General features: G+C 41.0%; 1 protein-coding gene across 4 annotated transcripts in view; it reads right to left on the bottom strand.

Moving 5' to 3' along the window:
- The window catches only part of pam (peptidylglycine alpha-amidating monooxygenase), a 213904-nt gene that overhangs the window by 85710 nt on the left and 104884 nt on the right, over positions 1-23310 (bottom strand). For all 4 annotated transcript variants that reach the window (XM_069892414.1, XM_069892415.1, XM_069892417.1 and 1 more), the window contains exons 6-7: positions 11816-11907; positions 8359-8442 (exon numbers count right to left, since the gene is read on the bottom strand). In XM_069892414.1, coding sequence (XP_069748515.1) covers positions 8359-8442; positions 11816-11907 — 176 coding nt within the window. The remainder of the gene's footprint in view (positions 1-8358; positions 8443-11815; positions 11908-23310) is intronic.

Here is a 23310-nt window from a genome sequence, read left to right as displayed (position 1 = left end):
TTGAATTTTTTGAGAAAGTGACTAGAAAGGTTGATGAAGGTAGAGCAGCAGATGTGGTCTGTTTGGATTTCAGTAAGGCTTTCAATAAGGTTCCACATTGAAGGTTGGTGAGGAAGGTTCAGTCACTAGGGATAGATGTTGAAGTGTTCAGATGGCTTCAACAATGGCTAGAAGAGGGGAGGAGTCACGTGATGGAGTAGTGGCCGGACGGTGAACTCCAGCCCTCTCCAGAAAAGTCGGGAAAAACAAGAGAAAATACAAAGGCACAGAAATACAAGTTAAAGAAAAGTGAGTATAAAGGTGGAAAGAAGATGGAGACAAAAGGAGAAAAATCAAAATCAACGGAAAGAAGAGAGGAAGAGAAGACAACGGAGGAAAAAGGTGAAGGCCTTACCTGTCCGAAGAGGCCCGCTGTGGAGAGAAGACCCCACTACCTCAGGTCGGTAGAAAGAGAACTACAACAATGGCTCACAGAGCCGAGTAAAAGTGCGCAACCGCGCATGCGCGAGGAGTCGCGCATGCGCGATGCGCATGAAAAAAAACACACCGACGGGAGGGGGGACCAGCTGGGGAGTCGATCTCCACAGCCGGCAACGACAGCTGCAGAACACCTGCAGCAAGAAGAGACCACAGAAGACAATGGAAACAAGAAAGAAGAGGAGGAAAGGGCAGCAAAGAAACAACAGATGGTCAACCTAGAGGAAGAAGAAGAGGAAGAGGAAGAGTACAGGGAAATAGAAGAAGAAAAGAAAGGCAAGGTAAAGGAGGTACTTGCTCTTGTTAGAGGATACATGGAGTCATTTAAAGAATGGCAAACACAGGAATTCAATGATTTAAGAAGAAGAATAAACAACACAGAAAAGAAAATAAATAAAATGGATATGACCTTAACAGAAATGGGGAAAAAAATGGACAAGATGGAAGAACGGGCAATAGCAGCAGAAATGGAGGTAGAAGACTTAAAAAAGAAATTGGAGGAATCTAATAAAAAAACTAAAGAGACACAAGAATTACTAGCCCAAAAAATAGATATAATGGAAAATTATAACAGAAGAAATAACATAAAGATAGTGGGCCTTAAGGAAGATGTAGAAGGCAAGAATATGAGGGAGTTTATAAAAGAATGGATCCCTAAGGCCCTAGGATGTCCAGAACTACAGCAAGAAATGGAAATAGAAAGGGCACATAGAGCATTGGCCCCTAAACCACAACCACAACAAAAACCAAGATCTATTGTAGTAAAATTCCTAAGATATACTACAAGAGAAAAGGTACTGGAGAAGACAATGGAAAAAGTAAGAGAGGGCAACAAACCACTGGAGTATAAAGGGCAAAAAATCTTCATTTATCCAGATATAAGCTTTGAACTCCTAAAGAAGAGAAAAGAGTTCAATGCAGCAAAAGCGATTTTATGGAAGAAAGGATATAAATTTACACTGAAGCATCCTGCGGTATTGAAAATATTTATTCCAGGACAACAAAACAGACTATTCTCGGATCCAGAAGAAGCACGAAAATTTGCAGAACAATTACAAAAATAGACTGAGGGATGAAGACGGGTAATGAGAGCAAAAATTATCACGATTGATATGTATGTGGGTAAAGACAAAAATAGACTGAGGGATGAAGACGGGTAAGGAGGGTAAAAATGACCACGATTGATATGTATGCGGGTAAAGAGGTATAAGAGTGAATAGAGACAATGGGCATATGTGAAAGTATCTGTAATTAGAGGAAAACATAGAGAGTATAGACAAGAATTAATAAGGGAAGGTAATGGAATAGAGAGAATAAGGAGGGAACTAAAAGAGTGACCTTTGTGACATATAAAAAACGAAATCTTTTCTGGGGGGGGCTGGGTGGGGGAAAAGAGCGGTCACTGCAAAATCAGTTGACGCTTGCGAGTGGATTCGCAAATCCAAATGGAGAGGGGAGATGTGGTTGTCCGACAAGGGATAAAGGGCAACTCAGGAGGGGAAGGGGAGATTGGGGATAAAGAAGATAGAAATAGGAGAATAAGGAAAATGTTGGATGTTGTAGGAATGTTGTCTGGTAAAGAGTTGAAAATAAGAAAACAGAAATGGAAAAGGAGGAAAGGTAATGATGGAAAAACGGAAAGAGAAGATAAACAAAATATAAAATGGCTACGCTGAACTATATGACTCTAAATATTAATGGAATACATAACCAAATTAAAAGGAAGAAACTACTAAATTTACTGAAAAAGGAAAAAATAGATATAGCATTTGTCCAAGAAACACACTTAACTGAATTGGAGCACAAGAAATTAAAGAGAGATTGGGTAGGACATGTAACAGCAGCATCGTATAATTCAAAAGCAAGAGGAGTGGCTATATTAATTAGCAAAAATGTGCCATTTAAAATAGAAGAGGAAATAATAGATCCAGCAGGGAGATATGTTATGATAAAATGTCAGATATATTCAGAGCTTTGGAATCTACTTAATATATATTCACCTAACGAAGAAGATCAAAAGTTTATGCAAGATATCTTTTTGAAGGTAGCTAATACGCAAGGGAACATACTAATAGGAGGGGATTTCAATCTGAATTTGGATCCAAATATGGATAAAACGGGGAAAAAAATTAATAGGAAGAACAAAGTAACCAAATTTATAATTAAATCAATGCAAGAAATGAAACTGGTGGACATATGGAGGAAACAAAACCCAAAAGAAAAGGAATACTCATACTACTCGACTAGACATAAAACATACTCAAGGATAGACCTATTCCTGTTATCAGCCCACATACAAGGGAGAGTTAGGAAAACGGAATTTAAAGCTAGACTATTATCGGACCACTCACCCCTGTTATTGGCAATAGAGCTAGAAGACATCCCTCCAAGAATGTATAGATGGAGATTAAACCCCATGCTACTTAAAAGACAGGATTTTAGAGAATTTATTGAAAAACAATTAAAAATGTACTTTGAAGTAAATACGGAATCAGTGGAAGATAAGTTTATACTATGGGACGCAATGAAAGCATTCATTAGAGGGCAAATAATAAGTTATGCAACCAAGATGAAGAAGGACTATAATCAGGAAACAGAGCAGTTGGAAAGGGAAATAATAAACATAGAAAAAAAATTAGCAATAAAGGAAGATACAACCAAAAGAAGAGAATTGGCGGATAAAAAAATAAAATATGAAACATTACAAACATATAAGGTGGAGAAGAATATAATGAAGACAAAACAGAAATATTATGAACTAGGGGAAAAAACACACAAAATCCTAGCATGGCAGCTTAAGACAGAGCAAACTAAGAAAATGGTATTGGCAACAAGGAAAAAAGACAAACAAATTACATATAATCCAAAAGAAATTAAGGAAAACTTCAGAGAATTCTATGAACAATTATACCGAACCGAAAACGAAGGGAAAGAAGGGAAAATAGATGAATTTTTGACTAAAATTGAACTACCAAAACTACAAATAGAGGAACAAAATAAATTAACAGAACCATTTGGAACAGTAGAAATACAAGAGATAATAAAAAATTTACCAAATAATAAGACACCAGGAGAGGATGGACTCCCAATAGAATTCTACAAAACATTTAAAGACCTAATAATACCGCCCCTCCTGGATGTAATCAACCAGATTGATGAGACACAAAACTTACCAGATTCATGTAAAACAGCAATAATTACAGTGATACTAAAACAAGGGAAAGATCCACTCTCACCAGCGTCATATAGACCAATATCGCTGCTAAACACAGATTATAAGATAATAGCTAAACTATTAGCGAACAGATTAGCAGAACAGGTACCGAAAATGGTAAATTTAGACCAAACTGGATTTATCAAAAAAAGACGCACAACAGACAATATTTGTAAATTTATTAACTTAATTCATGCAGTAGAAGGAAATAAAGCACCGGCAGTAGCAGTTGCTTTAGACGCAGAGAAGGCCTTCGACAGAGTAGAATGGAATTACTTGTTCAAAGTATTGCAAAAATTCAGTTTACCGGAGAAGTATATTAATTGGATTAAAGCATTATATAAGGGACCGTTAGCGAAAGTGACAGTAAATGGACATGTATCAAAGCAATTTAACTTAAGCAGGTCAACGCGGCAGGGATGCCCACTATCACCATTAGCACTAGCAGAATCGATAAGAAGAGATAATAATATAAAAGGAATAAAAATAAAAGACAGGGAATATAAAATCAGTCTGTTTGCGGATGATGTGATAGTGTACTTAACAGAACCAGAACTATCAATAAAAGAACTATATAAGAAATTGAAGGAATATGGAGAAGTGTCGGGATACAAGATAAACGTAAATAAAAGTGAAGCAATGCCTATGAATAACGCGGATTTCTCAAAATTTAAGGAGGAATCCCCATTCAGATGGCAAACGCAGGCAATAAGATACCTAGGTGTGCAAATAAACAAAAATCTAGGCCAATTATATAAACTCAATTACAATCCACTAATGAAAAAATTACAGGACGATTTAGAGCATTGGAAAGAGCTACCACTAACACTGATAGGAAGGATAAACTGTATTAAAATGAACATTTTTCCAAGGATACTATACTTATTTCAGGCATTGCCAATACAACTGACAGAAAAATTCTTCAAAGAGTTAAAGAAAATAATAAGGAGATTTTTATGGAGAGGGGGGAAACTGAGGATAGCACTAGACAAATTAACAGAATGGTATAAACAAGGAGGCTTACAATTGCCAAACTTCAAAAATTATTATAGAGCCGCACAATTAAGGTACCTATCAGATTTTTATCAAACAAGGGAAAAACCAGACTGGACGAGACTAGAATTAGATAAAATAGGGGAAAAGATACCTGAACACATATTATATAAATGGGACGAAAAATTGGTACAACATAGAACTTCTCCAGTATTACACCATCTCCTCAATATATGGAAGAAGATTCATGTAGAAAGAAATAAAATAAATTACCAAATACCAAAACTAATATTGACGCAAAATAAGCTACTCCCTTTTACAATAGACAACCTTGCCTTTAGAAAATGGGAAAAAAAAGGGATTAAAAGAATAGAAAATTGTTTTTCAGGAAGTAGATTCTTATCCTTTGAACAAATGAGAGATAAGTACAATATAACGGGAGATACAGCGCTGGCATATTACCAACTGAGATCCTACTTGAAAGATAAATTAGGAAGCAACTTGAGTTTACCAGAGGGAAGTAACCTTGAATATGTGATTACAGATACAATGTTAATCAAAAGATTTATAAAAAATATGTATATTAAACTGCAAGAAAAGGAAAATGAGGAAACAAATGGTAAAACTAAACAAAAATGGGAACAAGATTTAAATATAAAGATAAAAAAGGAAACATGGGAGAAGTTATGCTCTGGAACGATGAGAAATACAATAAATACGAGGCTGCGTATGATACAATATAATTGGTTACACAGACTATACATTACACCGCAAAAGTTAAATAAATGGGACCCAACAGTATCTGATAGATGTTTTCGATGTAAAAAAGAAAGGGGAACAACAATTCATGCAATCTGGACATGTGAGAGAGTAGAAAAATTTTGGGATGATCTCAATCAGATATTAAATAAAATAACAGAAAACAATATACCAAAGAATCCAGAGATCTTTCTCCTAAGTAACATAAAAAATAAAGAATTTGGAATTGACTTGGAGGATGCACAAAAAAGATTTGTTAAGATAGCCCTAGCCGTAGCAAAAAAATGTATTATGTCAACCTGGAAATTGGAAGATAATTTGAAAATACAACAATGGTATATAGAAATGAATAAATGTATTCCATTAGAAAAAATAACATATAGTTTAAGAAATAATATTGAAATATTCGAACAAGTATGGGAGCCTTACATTAAATACAATAGCGAAAACCTACCGGGAACAAACATTACCTAAGTTGATGGAAGGAGAAGAAAAGAAAAGAATGGACTCAGTAGAATTTCTGGTGTATTTTTGTTGAATGACAACATTGACTAACTGAATTAATGCAACCTAGATTGTATAACTAAAATGGATGAGAGGGGGGGGATGGGGGGGTGGCTTGGGAGGAGGGAGGGAGAAAAAGTCACTGTAAATGTGTGGAAAAGAAAAAGTGTATATCATGGCTATTGTGATTTATGGTGTGAAAAATAAAAAATTAAAAAAAAAAAAAAAAAAACAATGGCTAGAAGATAGGCACCAGAGAGTCATGGTGTCAGAATGGAGGCCAGTGACGAGCAGTGAGCCTCAGGGATCAGTGTTTGGTCCTTTGTTGTTCATCATTTACATTGATGATTTGGATGATGGAGTGGTAAATTGGGTGAGTAAATAGGCGGACGATACAAAAATAGGGGGAGTTGTGGAGAGTGAAGAGGGTTTTTGTGGACTGCAGAACGATTCGGACTGCTTAAAAGAGTGGGCTGAAAGGTGGCGGATGGAGTTTAATGTAGATAAGTGTAAAGTTCTTCATTTTGGGAAGAATAACCAAAACAGGATGTATGCAGTGAAGGGGAGGGCGTTGAGGAATGCAGAGAGATCTTGGAATAACGGTTCAGTGTTCTTTGAAGGTGAATTCTCATGTAGAAAAGGTGGTGAAGGAGAGTTTTGGTAGGCTGGCCTTTATAAATCATAGCATAGAATATAGGAGCTGGGAGGTGATGTTGAGATTGTTCAAGGCATTGGTGAGGCCAAGTTTGGAATATTGTGTGCAGTTCTGGTTTCCAAATTATAGGAAGGATATCAATAAGGTAGGGAGGGTGAAGAGAAGATTTACTATAATGTTGCCTGGATTGCAGTATCTCGAATATGGGGAAAGATTGAGTAGATTGGGTCTTTATTCAAGGTTGAGAGGGGATTTGATAGAGGTAGATAAAATTATGAGGAGAATAAATAGATGTGAATAAGGTCTTCCCCTTGAGGGTAGGAGAGATTGGAACGAGGGGTCATAAGTTAAAGGTTAGGGGGCAAAACTTTAGAAGTAACAAAAGAGGAAGCTTCTTCACTGACAGAGTGGTGGCTGAGTGGAATGACCTTCTGAAAGAGGTGGCTGCAGCAGGGTCAATTTTGTCATTGAAGAGGAGGTTAGATGAGTACATGGACGTGAGGGGGTTGGAGGGTTATGGACAGAGAGCAGGTAGGTGGAACTAGTGGTGTTTCACTTAAATCGGTGCGGACTAGAAGGGCCGAGATGGCCTGTTTCCATACTGTAATTGTTACATAGTTATATTGTTATATGGAATACATTTTTACCAAAGTATTTTAAACATTTTTATCCATTGACATCATCAGCTACTGAATATCAACACTTTCAAAGTCAGTGACATTCAATAAAGATAAAAATAAGATAATCAGATAAACCAGCCTTTGCATAATACCACCAGATACGCAATTTTTGTGCTCTGGCATTGAAATAATACTCCTGTCATGCATTCAACCAAACATTTACAACATTCCAGAATGACAATGTGTTGGTGATGATGGGATAGGAGAGTTTATTGCCATATATATGAGTACAAGGTACAGCTGCATTGAAATTCCTAGTTTCTGCAACCACATTGGTATGCAAAAGACAACAATTACCATAGTGCATCGTGAAACAGAAAAAGAGATAAGAAATATTAAAGGAAAGATATATAAATATTCACAATTGCAGTAAGTGAAAAAAGGATATACAGACAGATCTGTTAGTGGTCCTGGACTAGTTTATGGTTAGAATAGTTTAAATAGGTTCAAATAACTGATGGCTGTTATTAAAAATAAATGTTAAACCAAGAAGTGCTGGTTTCCAGGCTTCTGTACCTTCTGATGATGTTAACTGTCTTTTTGAGACAGCCCTGCACACAGTAGATGAGTAGTCAGTGATAGAATAGACTTAGCTAAGTTTGCCACATTCTGTGGCCTGCCTGCCTGTGCACTCAAGTTTCCAAACCAAGCCGTTATGCAACCAGATTCAGAAATCAACAGGATTTCTGAATAGTAAGATAACAGATGATTGGAATTTTGGTTCTAATGAAATGCTATTAATCTGAAATGTTTGCAATGATATGGTGAGTAAAGCTAATATTCTTATTTTCAATTGAATCATCAATAGTATTTTGTGCTAACTGGAGTGCTGTATATACGACCAAGAGATTATGGCATGTTCACAAGGGTAAAGTGATTATCTATAATCCGATCTCTTTCTAAAATATTCTTGACATCATCCTTACAAATTTATCTGCTAACAGATGAAAGGAAGCTTTGAAACATGGGTACATTGGCAGAGAATGTGTATACACTTCTTTTATACAAAAGAAATGTCAGAATGATTCACAATTGCAAATAACACAAGTATTGCTGTATTCATTAGAATTTCTTACCTCTAAATGAAGACACATCTCCATAATGAACCTGAAGAACTAAGTAGTTTATACCAGTATTTCCACCAACTCTAAATGCAACATCTAGAATAGAGAAAATCATGTCACATTTAGCTGTTCATCAAGAAATATGTATCAATAATTATCAATTTAAAAAAATATTTAGAGAAAAACTATCTTGACAAATGGTCCTGACCTGAAACATTGACTGACCCTTTCTTCCCACAGATGCTGATCGACCCATAGAGTCCCTCCAGTTTTATTTTACTTAAGATTCCAGCATCTGCTGTTCTTACATTTCTCTTAGCTAACCTCACATCGTGCTTATAAGTCTATATCAGCAATAGTGCCAATGAAACCAAGAGAAGAAATTTCTCAAATGGCTACAAGTATCAGTGAGTAGTTTCTTCAGGAAATCATTAATTCAGATATCTAATCATTGACCAGAAATTTAGAAGATTTATACAATGCAGCTTTCTGCATCTACAACACTATTCTGAATAAAAAGTTATCAATCTGAATCATTGATTCTGTTTCTGTGAGAGAGATCAGCTAGCTGAGTGGTGTCACAACCACAACATCGCACTTGACATTGACAAAACAGAGGAATTGATTGTGGACCAGTAGAAGGACTTCAGAAGAACACAAACCCAGTCCTCATCGAGGAGTGGAAAGGGTAAAAAGAACTTCAAATTCCTGGGTTCCAACATCTCTGAAGATCTGTCCTGGGGCCTCCACGTCGATGCAATCATGAAGAAGGCTCGCCAGCGCTTATATTTCGTGAGAAGTTTAAGGAAATCTGGTATGTCACCAAAGGCTCTCACCAATTTTTACAGGTGTAACTTGGCGATTATTCTGACCACTGTCTGGTATGGAGGTGCCAATGCTCAGGACCGGAAAAGTCTACAGTGGTGAATGTGGCCAGCGTCGTCATGGGCATCAGTCTTCAGTTCATCGAGGACATCTATAAGAGGTGATGTCTCAAGAACCCTCACCACCCGGGCCATGCCCTCTTCACACGGCCACCATCAGGAAGGAGGCGCAGAAGCCAGAAGATGAAAATCCAGTGGCACAAAAGCAGCATCTTCCCATCTGCCAACAGATTTCTAACTGGACAATGAACCACAGACATGGCCTCACTTTCTCTTCTTTTGTACTAATTTATTTTTAAATGAAATTTATAGCAATATTTGCACCTGTAATGGTGCCACAAAACAACAAATTTCATGACATGTTCATGGCAATAAATTCTGATTCGTTGATAGTACGTGCAGCACTTAGGGTTCCTATTCACAGCATTCACAGCATTTCGTTTCTCTTCTTAATTTTTTTTACATCCTCACTTGAAAAACACGAGCTGAAATGTATGGATCTTTGACCGTGCACTTCATTTCCTTGAATAATGACTGAACTTGTTTATGAAAAGCTTGGGAGCAAGGGAGAAATTGACATTCACGCCCATGCAGAAAATTAACATTTGCAAATTCAATCCTTATTGCAACATCGAATTAAAAATAGAGTAACTGCTTCAACAATTTAGAATATTCAACTGAAAGAGGATGATAATCCTGGAAATTAAAAGAAAATCTAAAGTATCCCATTCAGTCTGCCTTTGGAGAATTTGCAGATGGGTATTTCATTGGATGACATGAGAATGAGGGAATCGATGTATGTATTGAGACCAGAATTCGAACAACAGAAAAGTTTCAAGCTCTAACAGAGGTGTTCAAAATTATTATAAAGGGATTTTTTTTTACAGTGTGGAGAAACTGTTTCTACTGACAGGAGGGGTCATAGCCAAAGGATGCACACTGATGATGGACAGAAGCTAAATAAGTTTCTCTATTCCCCACCCCTCCACCCACAATTATGAACTGGAACACATGAAAGGGTAGTGGAGACAAATTTAATTCAATAAGGAATTATACGTACACTTCAAAAGTAAAAATCGAAATGGATTGAGAAAATAGGAAAGTGGAGATGAATGGTTACTCTTTCAAAAATAAATGGATGCTTTTCAAAGAGCAAACATCAGCTTCGTCACCCATACGGCTGTCCACTGTATTGATGAGTGGATGTGATATTATTTGATTTTCTTTTTTCAGTAGCCTTTATTCATTTTGAATCTTATACACTATCTCGATTTTGTCATCAAGGCTATGCCGATCTGCAATGCAGCCAGCACCTTTTACAAGTTCCTGGCAGCATTTTCTCACTGAAAATTGTGAGGTCTCGATACTCTTTGGCCAGTTGCTAGAGTATGGATTCATCTAGTGAGAGCATTAAACAAGGATTTCTTTGATTAAAGAGTCTAACTGCAATATTAGCCTTGAATCCTTTATATCTCTGTCACCCTTCAAAGGATCATTTGTCTCAGGCAGTACTCCACAGACTGAGCACCTTGATATTTCAATAAAGCAATGAGTTATTGCTGTCCTTTGTATAAATTAGTGAATCAGTATCTGCTTTTTCAAGTGGTCATGAAATACTGCTTCAACATCCAAAGAGCAAGGAGATTCACCAGGCTTTCGAGCCAATTTTTATTCTTCTCGTAACATGAGAACATTTTCAGGGCACAAACTCGAGCAGCGAGTGATTTTACTCTTTGATTTCTTCATCGTGAATATATTTAAAAATATTTTATTTGGTTATTAAATGCTTTGAAGAAATCTGAGCACATGAAAAGATTCTATAATATGTAATATTATTTCTTTCACGTTCTTGCTTTGTTGCACTGATCCAAGATTAGATCTGGAGTATGACCCAAAGGGGTAACGAGAAATTTGGAGACTACAGCTGGGTGTTAAGGGCAATCTTATTAAGGTTTATAAAATTATAGTCATAGTATTTTTGCTTGAGTGGGGTGAACCGAAACTCAACGGCAGTGATTTATGCTAACATGGGAAAGATTTAAAAGGGACTCCTCAATGAAGCAGAGGGTGGTGGGCATATGGAATGAGTTGCCTCAGGAAGTGGTAGATACAAGAACAATTGAAATGTTCAAAAGACATTTAGACAGGTACCTGGATAGGTGAGATTGCAGGTTAATGGGCCTAGTTTGGTTGGGCTAAAGGGTGTCTTTCTGTGCTGTAGAACTCTATGAAAATGGTCCCTATGTATTTGTTAAAGATAGCTCAACTTTTAAACATTACAGCAACTAAGGACATAGAAAAGGTAAAGATTCCATTATTGTCATGTAATATTTCTTTTAAAATGTAACAGATATGAGATTTTTTAACTTTGACTACTGTAAGGAAGACAGTGAGTCATCACTTTGTCCAGCACCCCTCACAGAAATGAGGCCCCAGCAAGGAACGAACTCATGACCCCTGGTTTACAAGACCAGTGCTCTAATCACTGAGCTATCGGAGCCTGAATGAAAACTTAGACTGAGGAAAAACAGTGCCAGAAAGCATTACAATCTGCATTTAAAATCAATAAATTTAAAGAGACATACCTGGCGGTAATTTTGTGGGTGGAGCATTTCTAGCCCATGCATACATGATTTCAGCTTCACGTAAACAAGTTCCATATCTGATGCCACAGTCCCTAAAAAAAATGAAATATTGAAAGTAATAACTCCCATTATATTCAAAGTCTTGCAAAGCAATTGTTCAGATGGGAATCACTCTTTAAAAGATGCATTTTCTTCTCAAAATTTAAGCGATTTGAAAAAAGGTTCATTTTCAATTTCATTGTTGACCTTTCTTACATTTGCTGAATCGTAGAGGCTATTGATTTAATTTCTTGGCTATTTTCTCTATCCAGGGTTCAGAAGCTCTCCATATCCTGACAATAATTGAACACTATGTAAGACATAGTCTAAGCAGAGCCCCTACAGATTCCGGATGACTTTGTAAATACTTTTCAGCATTCCATTAGCTCTGTCAATCACAATTCAACCATTTTTGGACAGGCATCTCAAATATATAATTTTTGGACAGGCATCTCAAATATATAATTTTCCAAGCAGCAGTATTCCACTTGAATCAGATGATCAGGAGTTTAATTTATTAGTGCAGGACTTCATTTAAATTAATTCTTCTATGTAATACTGAATAATAGGTAATTGTCGAACATTTTGTCATTCAACCAAGACAATGAACCAAAAAAAACGTCATGAGTTTGTTTGCAGGGACACAGGAGCATCCTCAAGAGAGAGGATTTCATCTGGTGTTCTTGTCAATAATTATACTTCAATCACTTTTACTGAAACAGATTATCAGGTCATTTATCTCAAAACCCTTAAGTCGAAACCACACTTCAAAACAGCTGAATAAATGTGAAGTTGTCTCAAGCTTCCTGAGAACAAAGGGACAGTAGAACCCCACTAACTGGCACCAATGGGGATTGAAGATGTTGGATATGCTCATTTTCCCCATTGACTGAGCCAAACTCTTCCAATGCCTAACTAATGTACCTGGATTAAGAATACATCATTTAGAAGCCAAAAGACAGTGCAAAGTGTAAAGTAATTTGAAAAACAATCATTACCGTAGTCTTTAATTATCAAAAGTTCATTTTAATAAAGTAGTTCCCATAACTTACAAAATTTAAATTCGAAAACTGGTCGCTGGCAGTGTAACAGTGTTGGACTAGCCACTACGCTAACGGTGCCACCATCATAATTAACCCCCCTCCAACTTTAAACCTGTGTATTTTTTACCTACTGTGGCGGCACAACCACAAGGCAGGCGAATCGGCCCCGCTTGTTTCCCCTTCTTCTCAGCACAGGGCTCAGAAGCCTGCGCTGGGTGATCACGTGACGTCCAGGCGACGTCAGCACCCCCCCCCTCCCCCCAGCACGGTTCTCAGCCAGGTCCGGAGTATAAGTCCAGCCCAGCAGCCTGCAATAAATCAGTTCTGCTCACTGAGCTCAACCCATCTGGTTGTGTGTTCTTTCAGTAGCAGTCTAGCTGCCGCTACACTACTGCTGTATACGCCAGCATATTGGACAATCCTTAATACTTACAAATGTAGCCTCAAAGTTAGGGGGGTGCTTGAAACGCCGGGTCTGAAATGCAACCTTGACCCTGAAGTCTCAACACCGCTGTCATCTCCCCCCTCTATCTCCATATTCTATCCCCATCTAGCCATCTCTGACTTGTGTCCCAGTCAGGCCCTAGGTGCACTCTATCACCTTCCTCGCGCTAACAACCCAACTCACCTCCACGCAAGTGTCCAAGTCAGGCCCTTGGCACACCTTTCCCGCATTGCCAACCTGACTCACCTTCACGCAAGTGTCCCAGTCAGGCCCTTGGCACACCTTTCCCGCATTGCCAACCTGACTCACTTCCACGCAAGTGTCCCAGTCAGGCCCTTGGCACACCTTTCCCGCATTACCAACCTGACTCACCTCCACGCAAGTGTCCCAGTCAGGCCCTTGGCACACCAATCCCGCATTGCCAACCTGACTCACCTCCACGCAAGTGTCCCATCAGGTCCTTGGCACACCTTTCCCGCATTGCCAACCTGACTCACCTCCACGCAAGTGTCCCAGTCAGGCCCTTGGCACACCTTTCCCGCATTGCCAACCTGACTCACCTCCACACAAGTGTCCCAGTCAGGCCCTTGGCACACCTTTCCCGCATTGCCAACCTGACTCACCTCAACGCAAGTGTCCCAGTCAGGCCCTTGGCACACCTTTCCCGCATTGCCAACCTGACTCACCTCCACGCAAGTGTCCCAGTCAGGCCCTTGGCACACCTTTCCCGCATTGCCAACCTGACTCACCTCCACGCAAGTGTATCAGTCAGGCCCTTGGCACACCTTTCCCGCATTGCCAACCTGACTCAACTCCACGCAAGTGTCCCAGTCAGGCCCTCGGCACACCTTTCCCGCATTGCCAACCTGACTCACCTCCACGCAAGTGTCCCAGTCAGGCCCTTGGCACACCTTTCCCGCATTGCCAACCTGACTCACCTCCACGCAAGTGTCCCAGTCAGGCCCTTGGCACACCTTTCCCGCATTGCCAACCTGACTCACCTCCACGCAAGTGTCCCAGTCAGGCCCTTGGCACACCTTTCCCGCATTGCCAACCTGACTCACCTCCACGCAAGTGTCCCAGTCAGGCCCTTGGCACACCTTTCCCGCATTGCCAACCTGACTCACCTCCACGCAAGTGTCCCAGTCAGGCCCTTGGCACACCTTTCCCGCATTGCCAACCTGACTCACCTCCACGCAAGTGTCCCAGTCAGGCCCTTGGCACACCTTTCCCGCATTGCCAACCTGACACCTCCACGCAAGTGTCCCAGTCAGGCCCTTGGCACACCTTTCCCACATTGCCAACCTGACTCACCTCCACGCAAGTGTCCCAGTCAGGCCCTTGGCACACCTTTCCCGCATTGCCAACCTGACTCACCTCCACGCAAGTGTCCCAGTCAGGCCCTTGGCACACCTTTCCCGCATTGCCAACCTGACTCACCTCCACGCAAGTGTCCCAGTCAGGCCCTTGGCACACCTTTCCCGCATTGCCAACCTGACTCACCTCCACGCAAGTGTCCCAGTCAGGCCCTTGGCACACCTTTCCCGCATTGCAAACCTGAGTCACCTCCACGCAAGTGTCCCAGTCTGGCCCTTGGCACACCTTTCCCGCATTGCCAACCTGACTCACCTCCACGCAAGTGTCCCAGTCAGGCCCTTGGCACACCTTTCCCGCATTGCCAACCTGACTCACCTCCACGCAAGTGTCCCAGTCAGGCCCTTGGCACACCTTTCCCGCATTGCCAACCTGACTCAACTCCACGCAAGTGTCCCAGTCAGGCCCTTGGCACACCTTTCCCGCATTGCCAACCTGACTCACCTCCACGCAAGTGTCCTAGTCAGGCCCTTGGCACACCTTTCCCGCATTGCCAACCTGACTCACCTCCACGCAAGTGTCCCAGTCAGGCCCTTGGCACACCTTTCCCGCATTGCCAACCTGACTCACCTCCACGCAAGTGTCCCAGTCAGGCCCTTGGCACACCTTTCCCGCATTGCCAACCTGACTCACCTCCACGCAAGTGTCCCAGTCAGGCTCTTGGCACACCTTTCCCGCATTGCCAACCTGACTCACCTCCACGCAAGTGTCCCAGTCAGGCCCTTGGCACACCTTTCCCGCATTGCCAACCTGACTCACCTCCACGCAAGTGTCCCAGTCAGGCCCTTGGCACACCTTTCCCGCATTGACAGATTCAGATTTCTTGTCAGAGTGCATATATGACATCACATAAAACCCTGAGATTCCTTCTTCTGCAGGCAAGGCAGAATTACCACTTATTGGCAGTGCAAAACAAAACTGTACACAGTGTAAACATGTAAACAAATAAAAAAGTAAACAGATAATGAATGTAAATAAACATGCAAAGCAGAGAGAATAAAAAAATCAATAAAGTGCACAAGTAAGAGTCCTTAAATGAGACCCTGATTGAGTTTGTCGTTGAGAAGTCTAATGGTGGAGGGGGAGCAGCTGTTCCTGAACCTGGTGGTGCGAGTCTTATGACACCTGTACCTCTATCCTGATGGCAGCCAGTAGAACACAGTGTGCTGGGTGGTGTGGATCCTTGATGATTACTGCTGCTCTCTGATTGCAGCATTCACTGCAGATGGTGGGGAGGGTTTTGCCTGTGATATCCTGGGCTGTGTCCACTTTTCACCTCCACACAAGTGTCCCAGTCAGGTCCTCGATGCATCTTCCTCACGTTGATAACCCGACTTACCTCTACGCAAGTGGCAACAGCGAAAAGAATCTGCGTGCATGAAGGGGCATTGCTGGTACAGCGAGGTAAACCTGCGAGGTCCAACAAAGTCTCAGTGCTCCCCCGTGGGGTCCCTCCACCCAGTCTTATTTATTTGAAGTCCTATTTATTTATTTCCTCAGATTTTTTTTGCCGGTTATTTGACTTTCCAGTTGATTGAATTCTGGATAATGGGGATTCCTCTGTACTTGTAATGTATTTTGTCTTTTCTTCCTTGATGAGCTCATTCAATGTCTTAAACCTATTTCAAATGCTCAATGTGCTTAGTTATGTATATTATTATGTTAATCTGTACTGAATTATATTTATATTAGTTCTACAAACTCAAAATTCAGACCTACTGTCTAAGTACATACATGACATTGTGGAAACCCACTGACCAGCAAGCGAACCGGCCCCCAAAATTGAGGATGTACTGTGAAAAATGCAGGAAATTGACCTGCATCCAACACAAGTTTTTATCTGGGCTGATGACATCACTGATGATGCCACTTCCTGGCCATGTGACCTAAGAAGTGATGTATACAAGCCCAGCATGCAAGCCTGGAGGTGTCAGTCTTGCACTCGACCCCACAGCATGTCCATCAGCTTCCCCGTGTATACATCAACTCGACAATGTGTTCAGCGATGCCACAACATGTACACCAACGTCTATAGTAGCTCAGTATAGAGCTCTTCATTGCAACGTCACATACACCCCTGAGATTTGTTTTCCTGCAGACCAGGCAGTATTTCTACTTAATGGTAGTGCAAAAAAACTCTGCTGAAGAAAAGATACAAAAGAGAGAAGTATAAACAAAAAATGTAATGCAAGTGGACAGTGTGTGCCATGCAGAAAATAAATATTCAATAACAAATAACATGCAAAGTAAAGAGTCCTTAAATGAGTATTTGATTGAGTTTGTGTTTCGGCATCTGATGGTGGCAGAGTAGCAGCTGACAATAGACAATAGACAATAGGAGCTGGAGTAGGCCCTTTGGCCCGTCGAGCCAGCACCGCCATTTTACAGATCATGAACCTGGTGGTACAAACCTTGTGGCACCTAAACATCTTTTCCTGATTGAAGCAGCGAGAACAGATCACGTCTTGGGTGGTGTGGATGCTTGATGATTGCTGCTGCTCTCTGATAACAACGTTCTATATAAATTCTTTGATGTTGTGGAGAGTTCTACCTGTGATGTACTGGGCTGTGTCCACTACTTTTTTTGCAGGGCTTTCTGGTCAGAGGTTTTGGTGACTCCACACACACCAAGCCATGATGCAGCCAGTCAGCACACTTTTCCCTTCACCTTTGTACCAGTTTGCCATGGTTTTCAACGTCAAATCAAACTTCCTCAAACTCCTGTGGAAGTAGAGGTGCTGACCTGCTTTCTTCATGAAGCCATTAGTCTGTTGAGTGCAGGAAAGAACATCCAAAATAGTGACTCCCAGGAATTTAAATTTGCTCACCCTCTCCACCTCTGATGCCCCAATGAATACTGGATCGTACACCTCGGGTTTTCCCTTCCTCATGTCCAGAGTGAGCTCCTTGGTTTTGGTTGTTGTTATTCAGCCAAGTTTTCATTCTTCCACCTGTATGCTGACTCATTGTCACCTTTACAAACCACTAAATTTGTATTTGTTGCTGTCGTACTAAGCCACACAGTCGTAGGTGTAAAGCATATTTTATCATTATTATAACACTTGTCTATTATATCCAATTCATTCTGAACTGCCACATTTGAATTATTGTTCCTGAAATTTCATCCCATCTCAAAATCCACTGAATTTGCTTTTAATTTCTAAATCAATGTCCTAATCATAATTTCCTTGACAACCAACCCTGTTCCTCCACTGTCTCGACACTTCAACCAAAGTGGTTTTCTGCCTTTCAGACCAATTCTTAACCACTGGCAAGATTTACATTTAATTCTTTCAAGATCACATTCAACTGCTGGGCTTTTATGTCACTTCATCAAATATCTCGTGGATGATGACGAGACTACAGTTTTGGGCAGTAAAGCAAACCAAACAGCTTCATATCAGCTGCAGGCAAAGAATTGCTGTGGGCACTCAGCAAGTCAGACAGTATCCATGGGTTATGCAATATTTTGTCTATGAACCCTTTGTCAAGATGAAGATTGAATCAGTAAAATTACACGTTTTAATGGGGAAAGAAGCTGTGCGACGGGCCCAGAGGCGATACAGAACAGCACAGAAAGTGTGGGACATGGGAGACACAGTAGACTTTGTATTTGTTCTGTCTTTCGGGAGGTGGGGTAAGGACAGAAGTATGAGAAATGGAGGAGATACAGATATAGGATTTATCAATGACAGCAAGGGGGAATCCAAGTTTATTTAAAAAAATGAGAGCACTTCAGATGTCCAAAAGTGGAAGGCCTCGTTCTGGGAACAGACACAGGGGAGGCAGAGGAATTAAGAGAAAAGGTTGGCACCGTCACAAGGAACTGTTGCAAATCAGTGAGTTTGCAAGAACAGAACCAACCAGAACAAGGACCTCTGGTCTCCACTTTCCACCTTGAGCCAGGCTAGCTGGAAGGCAGAGGGCCTTGAAGGGCCAGGTCACCACCAAGAATGCAGTCGGTAATGTGGAGTGAGGGCTGGGATCTAAACTAGACTAAAGTTTAAGGGACTGAGACCTCCCCTTCTGTCCATATTACTGGTGAATGTCCAGACACGAGAGAATAAATGTGACAACCTGAGGGCAAAACTACTTTATCAGACAGATAAGACAAATCTGTTGTTTGCTTCACCATGACTTGGCAAATAGAGAACACACCGGACACCTCTATCTGACCAGATGGTTTTACTATCCATAGACTGGATTGGAACTTGGATTTTGGAAGGGAAAGAGGGGGCGGTGTGTGCTTTATCATTAATACTGGGTGGTGCACGGATGTTGGAGTTGTGTCGACCTCCTGCTCTACTGCCTTAGAGCCAATCGTGATTAAATACAGACCTTCTATTTACCCAAGAGCAATGTTCCCTCTAATTTTTAGTAGTCAATGTGCACAGAAATCTTATATTGAGCAAATTTTTTTTCTGTGACAACAGTATGTGCGCACTGAATGCTTGTGCAAATGTAAACTTGAAATTGTTTCAAGATCATTTTGGCACTGCCTATCTCTCATAGCTAATAAAACTGTATTGGCATGTTTTAACATAATACAAGTATGACTGCATTCTACGAAGAAATGTATTTAGTTAAGATCTGAATTCTCACGCAACGTGTAATACTCCTGTAATAGGTAATGATGGGTTTTGTTGCCAAACGACGCTTCAAAAAGTCAAGTTTCCAAATATCATCCCATTTCTTTCCACTTGCAAATTCTCCATCAACTTTCCCATTGCGACAATACAAACAGAAAACTCAATTTTCTGAATCATGCATAAATATTTCTCACAGCTGACCCTTCACAACCTCATGAGCTGTTGGTGTAGCAGTTTCTACTATTTTGTTACGCCATTCAACTTTAAACAAACTTGCAGTTCTTTTACATTTCACGCCCTTAGCTTCTTTTGAATTCGACAGAGTGAATCAATATTTTTTTCAATAAAAACCACATAAGCTATGAACAGAATTCAAAACAGATCTTCGTAAACTTTACGATAGGAACACAGCCAAACATGGCTGCAGCCATGCTGTAGCTGTACAAACCGGAACAGGAAAGGTGAGGTGACGTAAATTAGCGATGTGCAAATGTGGTATTTGAAAAGCTGACTAACTAATTAACGAAAGTCAACTAAGAGATTATTTTCAATAAGTATAACTATCAATTACTCCACTATTTTAGGTAACTAACTTTTTGCGCGCATATTAATTTCCCTTGTGCACTGGTTGAAAGCACACATCCTTAGAGGGAACAGGGCCTGAGAGTTCTCATCAGTGATTCTCTTCGGAGTTTATATCCCTCTTGATGCCAATTGCAAAGAAGCACTTGTGGAGCTGCAGGATGTGGTCAGTAAACAAAAGATGGCCCAGCCCGACACACTATAAATCTTAGTTCGTGAATTTATCCAGGCCTGTCTTAAGAAATCCCTGCCCAACTGCCACCAGCATGAAATCTGCTGCACCAAAGGTCTAAGCACACCCGATCACTGCTACACCAGGATAAGGAAGGCCTACCGTTCTATTCCAAGATCATATTTTGGCAAGTTGGATCACCTGACTGTACTCCTTCTGCCTTCATACAGAAACAGCCTAGAAAAAGAGGCTCCAAAGATCAGGACAGCTGAAAAGTGGTTCCAGGAGGCTAAATAACAGTTACAGCACTTTCTTGAGTCAGCAGATTGAACGGTGTTCAAGGACTCAGCTAAGGATTTGAATTATTGAACGTCTGACACAGACTATTAAAACAGCTGTGGATGAGTGTATCCCTACCAAATCATTCAGGGAATTCCCCTACTAGAAGCCCTGGAAATCCAGAACTTGCTGAGAGCCAGATCACAGGCATTTCAGTCTGGAGATCCAGATCAATACAGGAGCAGTCATGACCTTCGGAAAGCCATCTTCCCGGGCAAAGTAGAGTTTCTGGATGAAAATGGAAACAACGAAGGATACCCAACTGCTGTGGCGGGGTCAAAATGAATAACCATATCACAATTACAGCATAGGAACAGATCAACTTGGCCCTTCTAGTCCATAATCTGCTAAAAACCCAAATCCAGTGCAGTAGGAGACAGTTAAGCTTTTCTCCCAGATGAACTCAATGCCTTCCACACCCGATTCGACCATGAGAACAAGGAAGAACCACCACTATACACTCCCATGTCCCCTGATGATCTCTTCCCTCCATAACCCACGATGGCGTGCAGGCTGCCTTCAGTAAAATGTATCTGAGGAAAGCATCCAATCCAGATGGAGTACCGGCTGAGTATTAAAAATAGGTGCTAACTTACCAATGTATCCATGGATATCTTCAACATCTCACTCTGACAGGGCATGGTTCTCACCTGTTTCAAACAGGAATCTATCGCACCGATACCCAAGAAGTAGGTGGTAACCTGTCTAAATGACTATCGACCAGTGGCACTCACGTCAACAATGATGAAGTGTTTTGAAAAGGCTGGTGTTGAAGCATATCAGCTCCTGTCTGAGCGGTGACATGCATCCATTTCAATTTGTCTATCATAGCAATAGGTCTACAGTGAATGCCTGAAACACCTGGACCGCAAAGATGCACACCTCAGAATGCTCTTATCATCAATTAGCACCATCGTCCCCTCAAAAGTGATCAGCAAACTCCAAAACCTGGGACTCACCACCCCACTAAGTAATTGGATCCTGGATTTGCTCACCTCCAGACCACAATCAGTGAGGATTGTTAAGATCATCTCCACAATCTCCATCAGTACCAGAGCACCACAGTGGCTGGGTATGACAGCAACACCATCTACAAGTTCACTGATGATATCACAGTAGTGGTTACAAGTCAGCCTGCAGGAGGGAGATTGTTAATTTGGCTGAATGGTGCACCAACAACAATCTTGCACTCAATATCACCAATGTTGGCCAGGAAGGGAAAAATCAGATGATCCAGTGATCATTTGGGGGAATCAGTGGAGCGGGTAAGCAAATTGTAAGTCACTATCTCTAAGATTCTTTCCTGGACCCTACACACACATGGCATAGTGAAGAAAGCGCGTCAACACCTCTACTTCCTCAGGATTTGCAAAGGTTTGGCATGACATCAGAAACCCTGGCAAATTTCCACAGATGTGTGGTGGAAAGTGTGATCATGATCGGTATGGGGACACCAAGGCCCCAAACAAAGAGCCATGTTCACCAACGAGCAAATCTACAAGGAACGCTGGCATCAGAGAGAAGCAGCAATCATCATGGATTGCATACAACCCAACACGCACACTGTTCTTGCCGCTACCATCAGCAAAGAGGTACAGGTGCACCAAGGCTCACACCACCAGGTTCAGAAACAGCTGCTACCCCTCTATCATCAGATTCTTCAACAACAAACTCAATCAGGGACTAATTTAAGGACTCTTACTTATGCATTTTGATTATTTTTTCTCTGCATTGCAGTCAGTTTGCTTACATTTCTTTCTTTGCTTACATATGTATGTTGAGTCAGTTTTTTTTTAGCACTGCCAATAAGTGGTAATTCTGCCTTGCCCGCAGGAAAAAGAATTATGTGTGCACACTGGCAATAAATCTGAATATGAATTATTATCCTTCAAAACCTCAGCCAACTTCAACACCATCCCACTACCAGCCACATCTTCCCCTATTTGCGCCTATCAATTTTTTGCTGGGATAAGTCTCTCCAAGATTCCTAGACCACACAAAAGGAAGTGCTTTGTTATACCCCGAGGTCTAGCCTTGGAATAGGAGGCAACTATCCTAAATCTACCACCCTGAATCTTGAGGCTATGTCCCTAGTTCTAGTTTCCCCCACCAATGGGAACAACTTTCCCACCTCTATTTTTTCTGTGCCTTTCATAATTTTATTTTTATCTGTAAGACCCCCTCTCATTTTTCTAAATTCCCATGAGTACAATCCCAGATGACTCAATCTCTCCTCGAAGGGTGACCCCCTCATCTCTGGAATCAATATGTTGAACTTCCCATGGACTGCTTCCAAAGCCAGTACATCCTTCCTTAAGGAGGCCAGAACTGCACATAGTACTCAAGATGCAGCCTCACTAGTACCGTGTAATGCTGCAGCACAACCCCAGTGCTCCTAAATTCAATCCCTCCAGCAATGAAGGCCAACATTCTATTTGCAGCTTGGTACACCTGCAAACCAACATTTTACCATTCATGTACAAGCACTCCCAAGCCCTTCTGTATGGCAGCATGCTGCAATTGCTTTTCATTTAAATATTAATCTGATCTTCCGTTTTTCCTTCCAAAGCAGATAACTTCACATTTACCAACGTTGTACTCATTTTTCAGACCCTTGCCCACTCACTTAACCTATCTATATCTCTCTACAAACTTTCTGTATCCTCAGCACAATTTGCTTTTCCACTCAATTTAGTGTCATCAGCAAGCTTAGATACACTCCACCCTGTCCCTTTTCTACATCATTAATGTATATAGTAAACAGTTGCGGGCCCAGCACCGACTGCTAAGGCACGTTGCTCACCACTGATTATCAAACAGAAAAGATGAATGAAGATTATCGTCATGAATACGGCATGAAATTTGTTGTTTTGCGGCAGCAATCACAGTGCAAACATTTATATAAACCACCT

The sequence above is a fragment of the Narcine bancroftii genome, chromosome 1, assembly GCF_036971445.1.
Source record: "Narcine bancroftii isolate sNarBan1 chromosome 1, sNarBan1.hap1, whole genome shotgun sequence".
NCBI lineage: Eukaryota > Metazoa > Chordata > Chondrichthyes > Torpediniformes > Narcinidae > Narcine > Narcine bancroftii.
The sequence above is the reverse complement of the archived record's forward strand: the minus strand, read 5'-3'. Positions and strand labels throughout refer to the sequence as shown.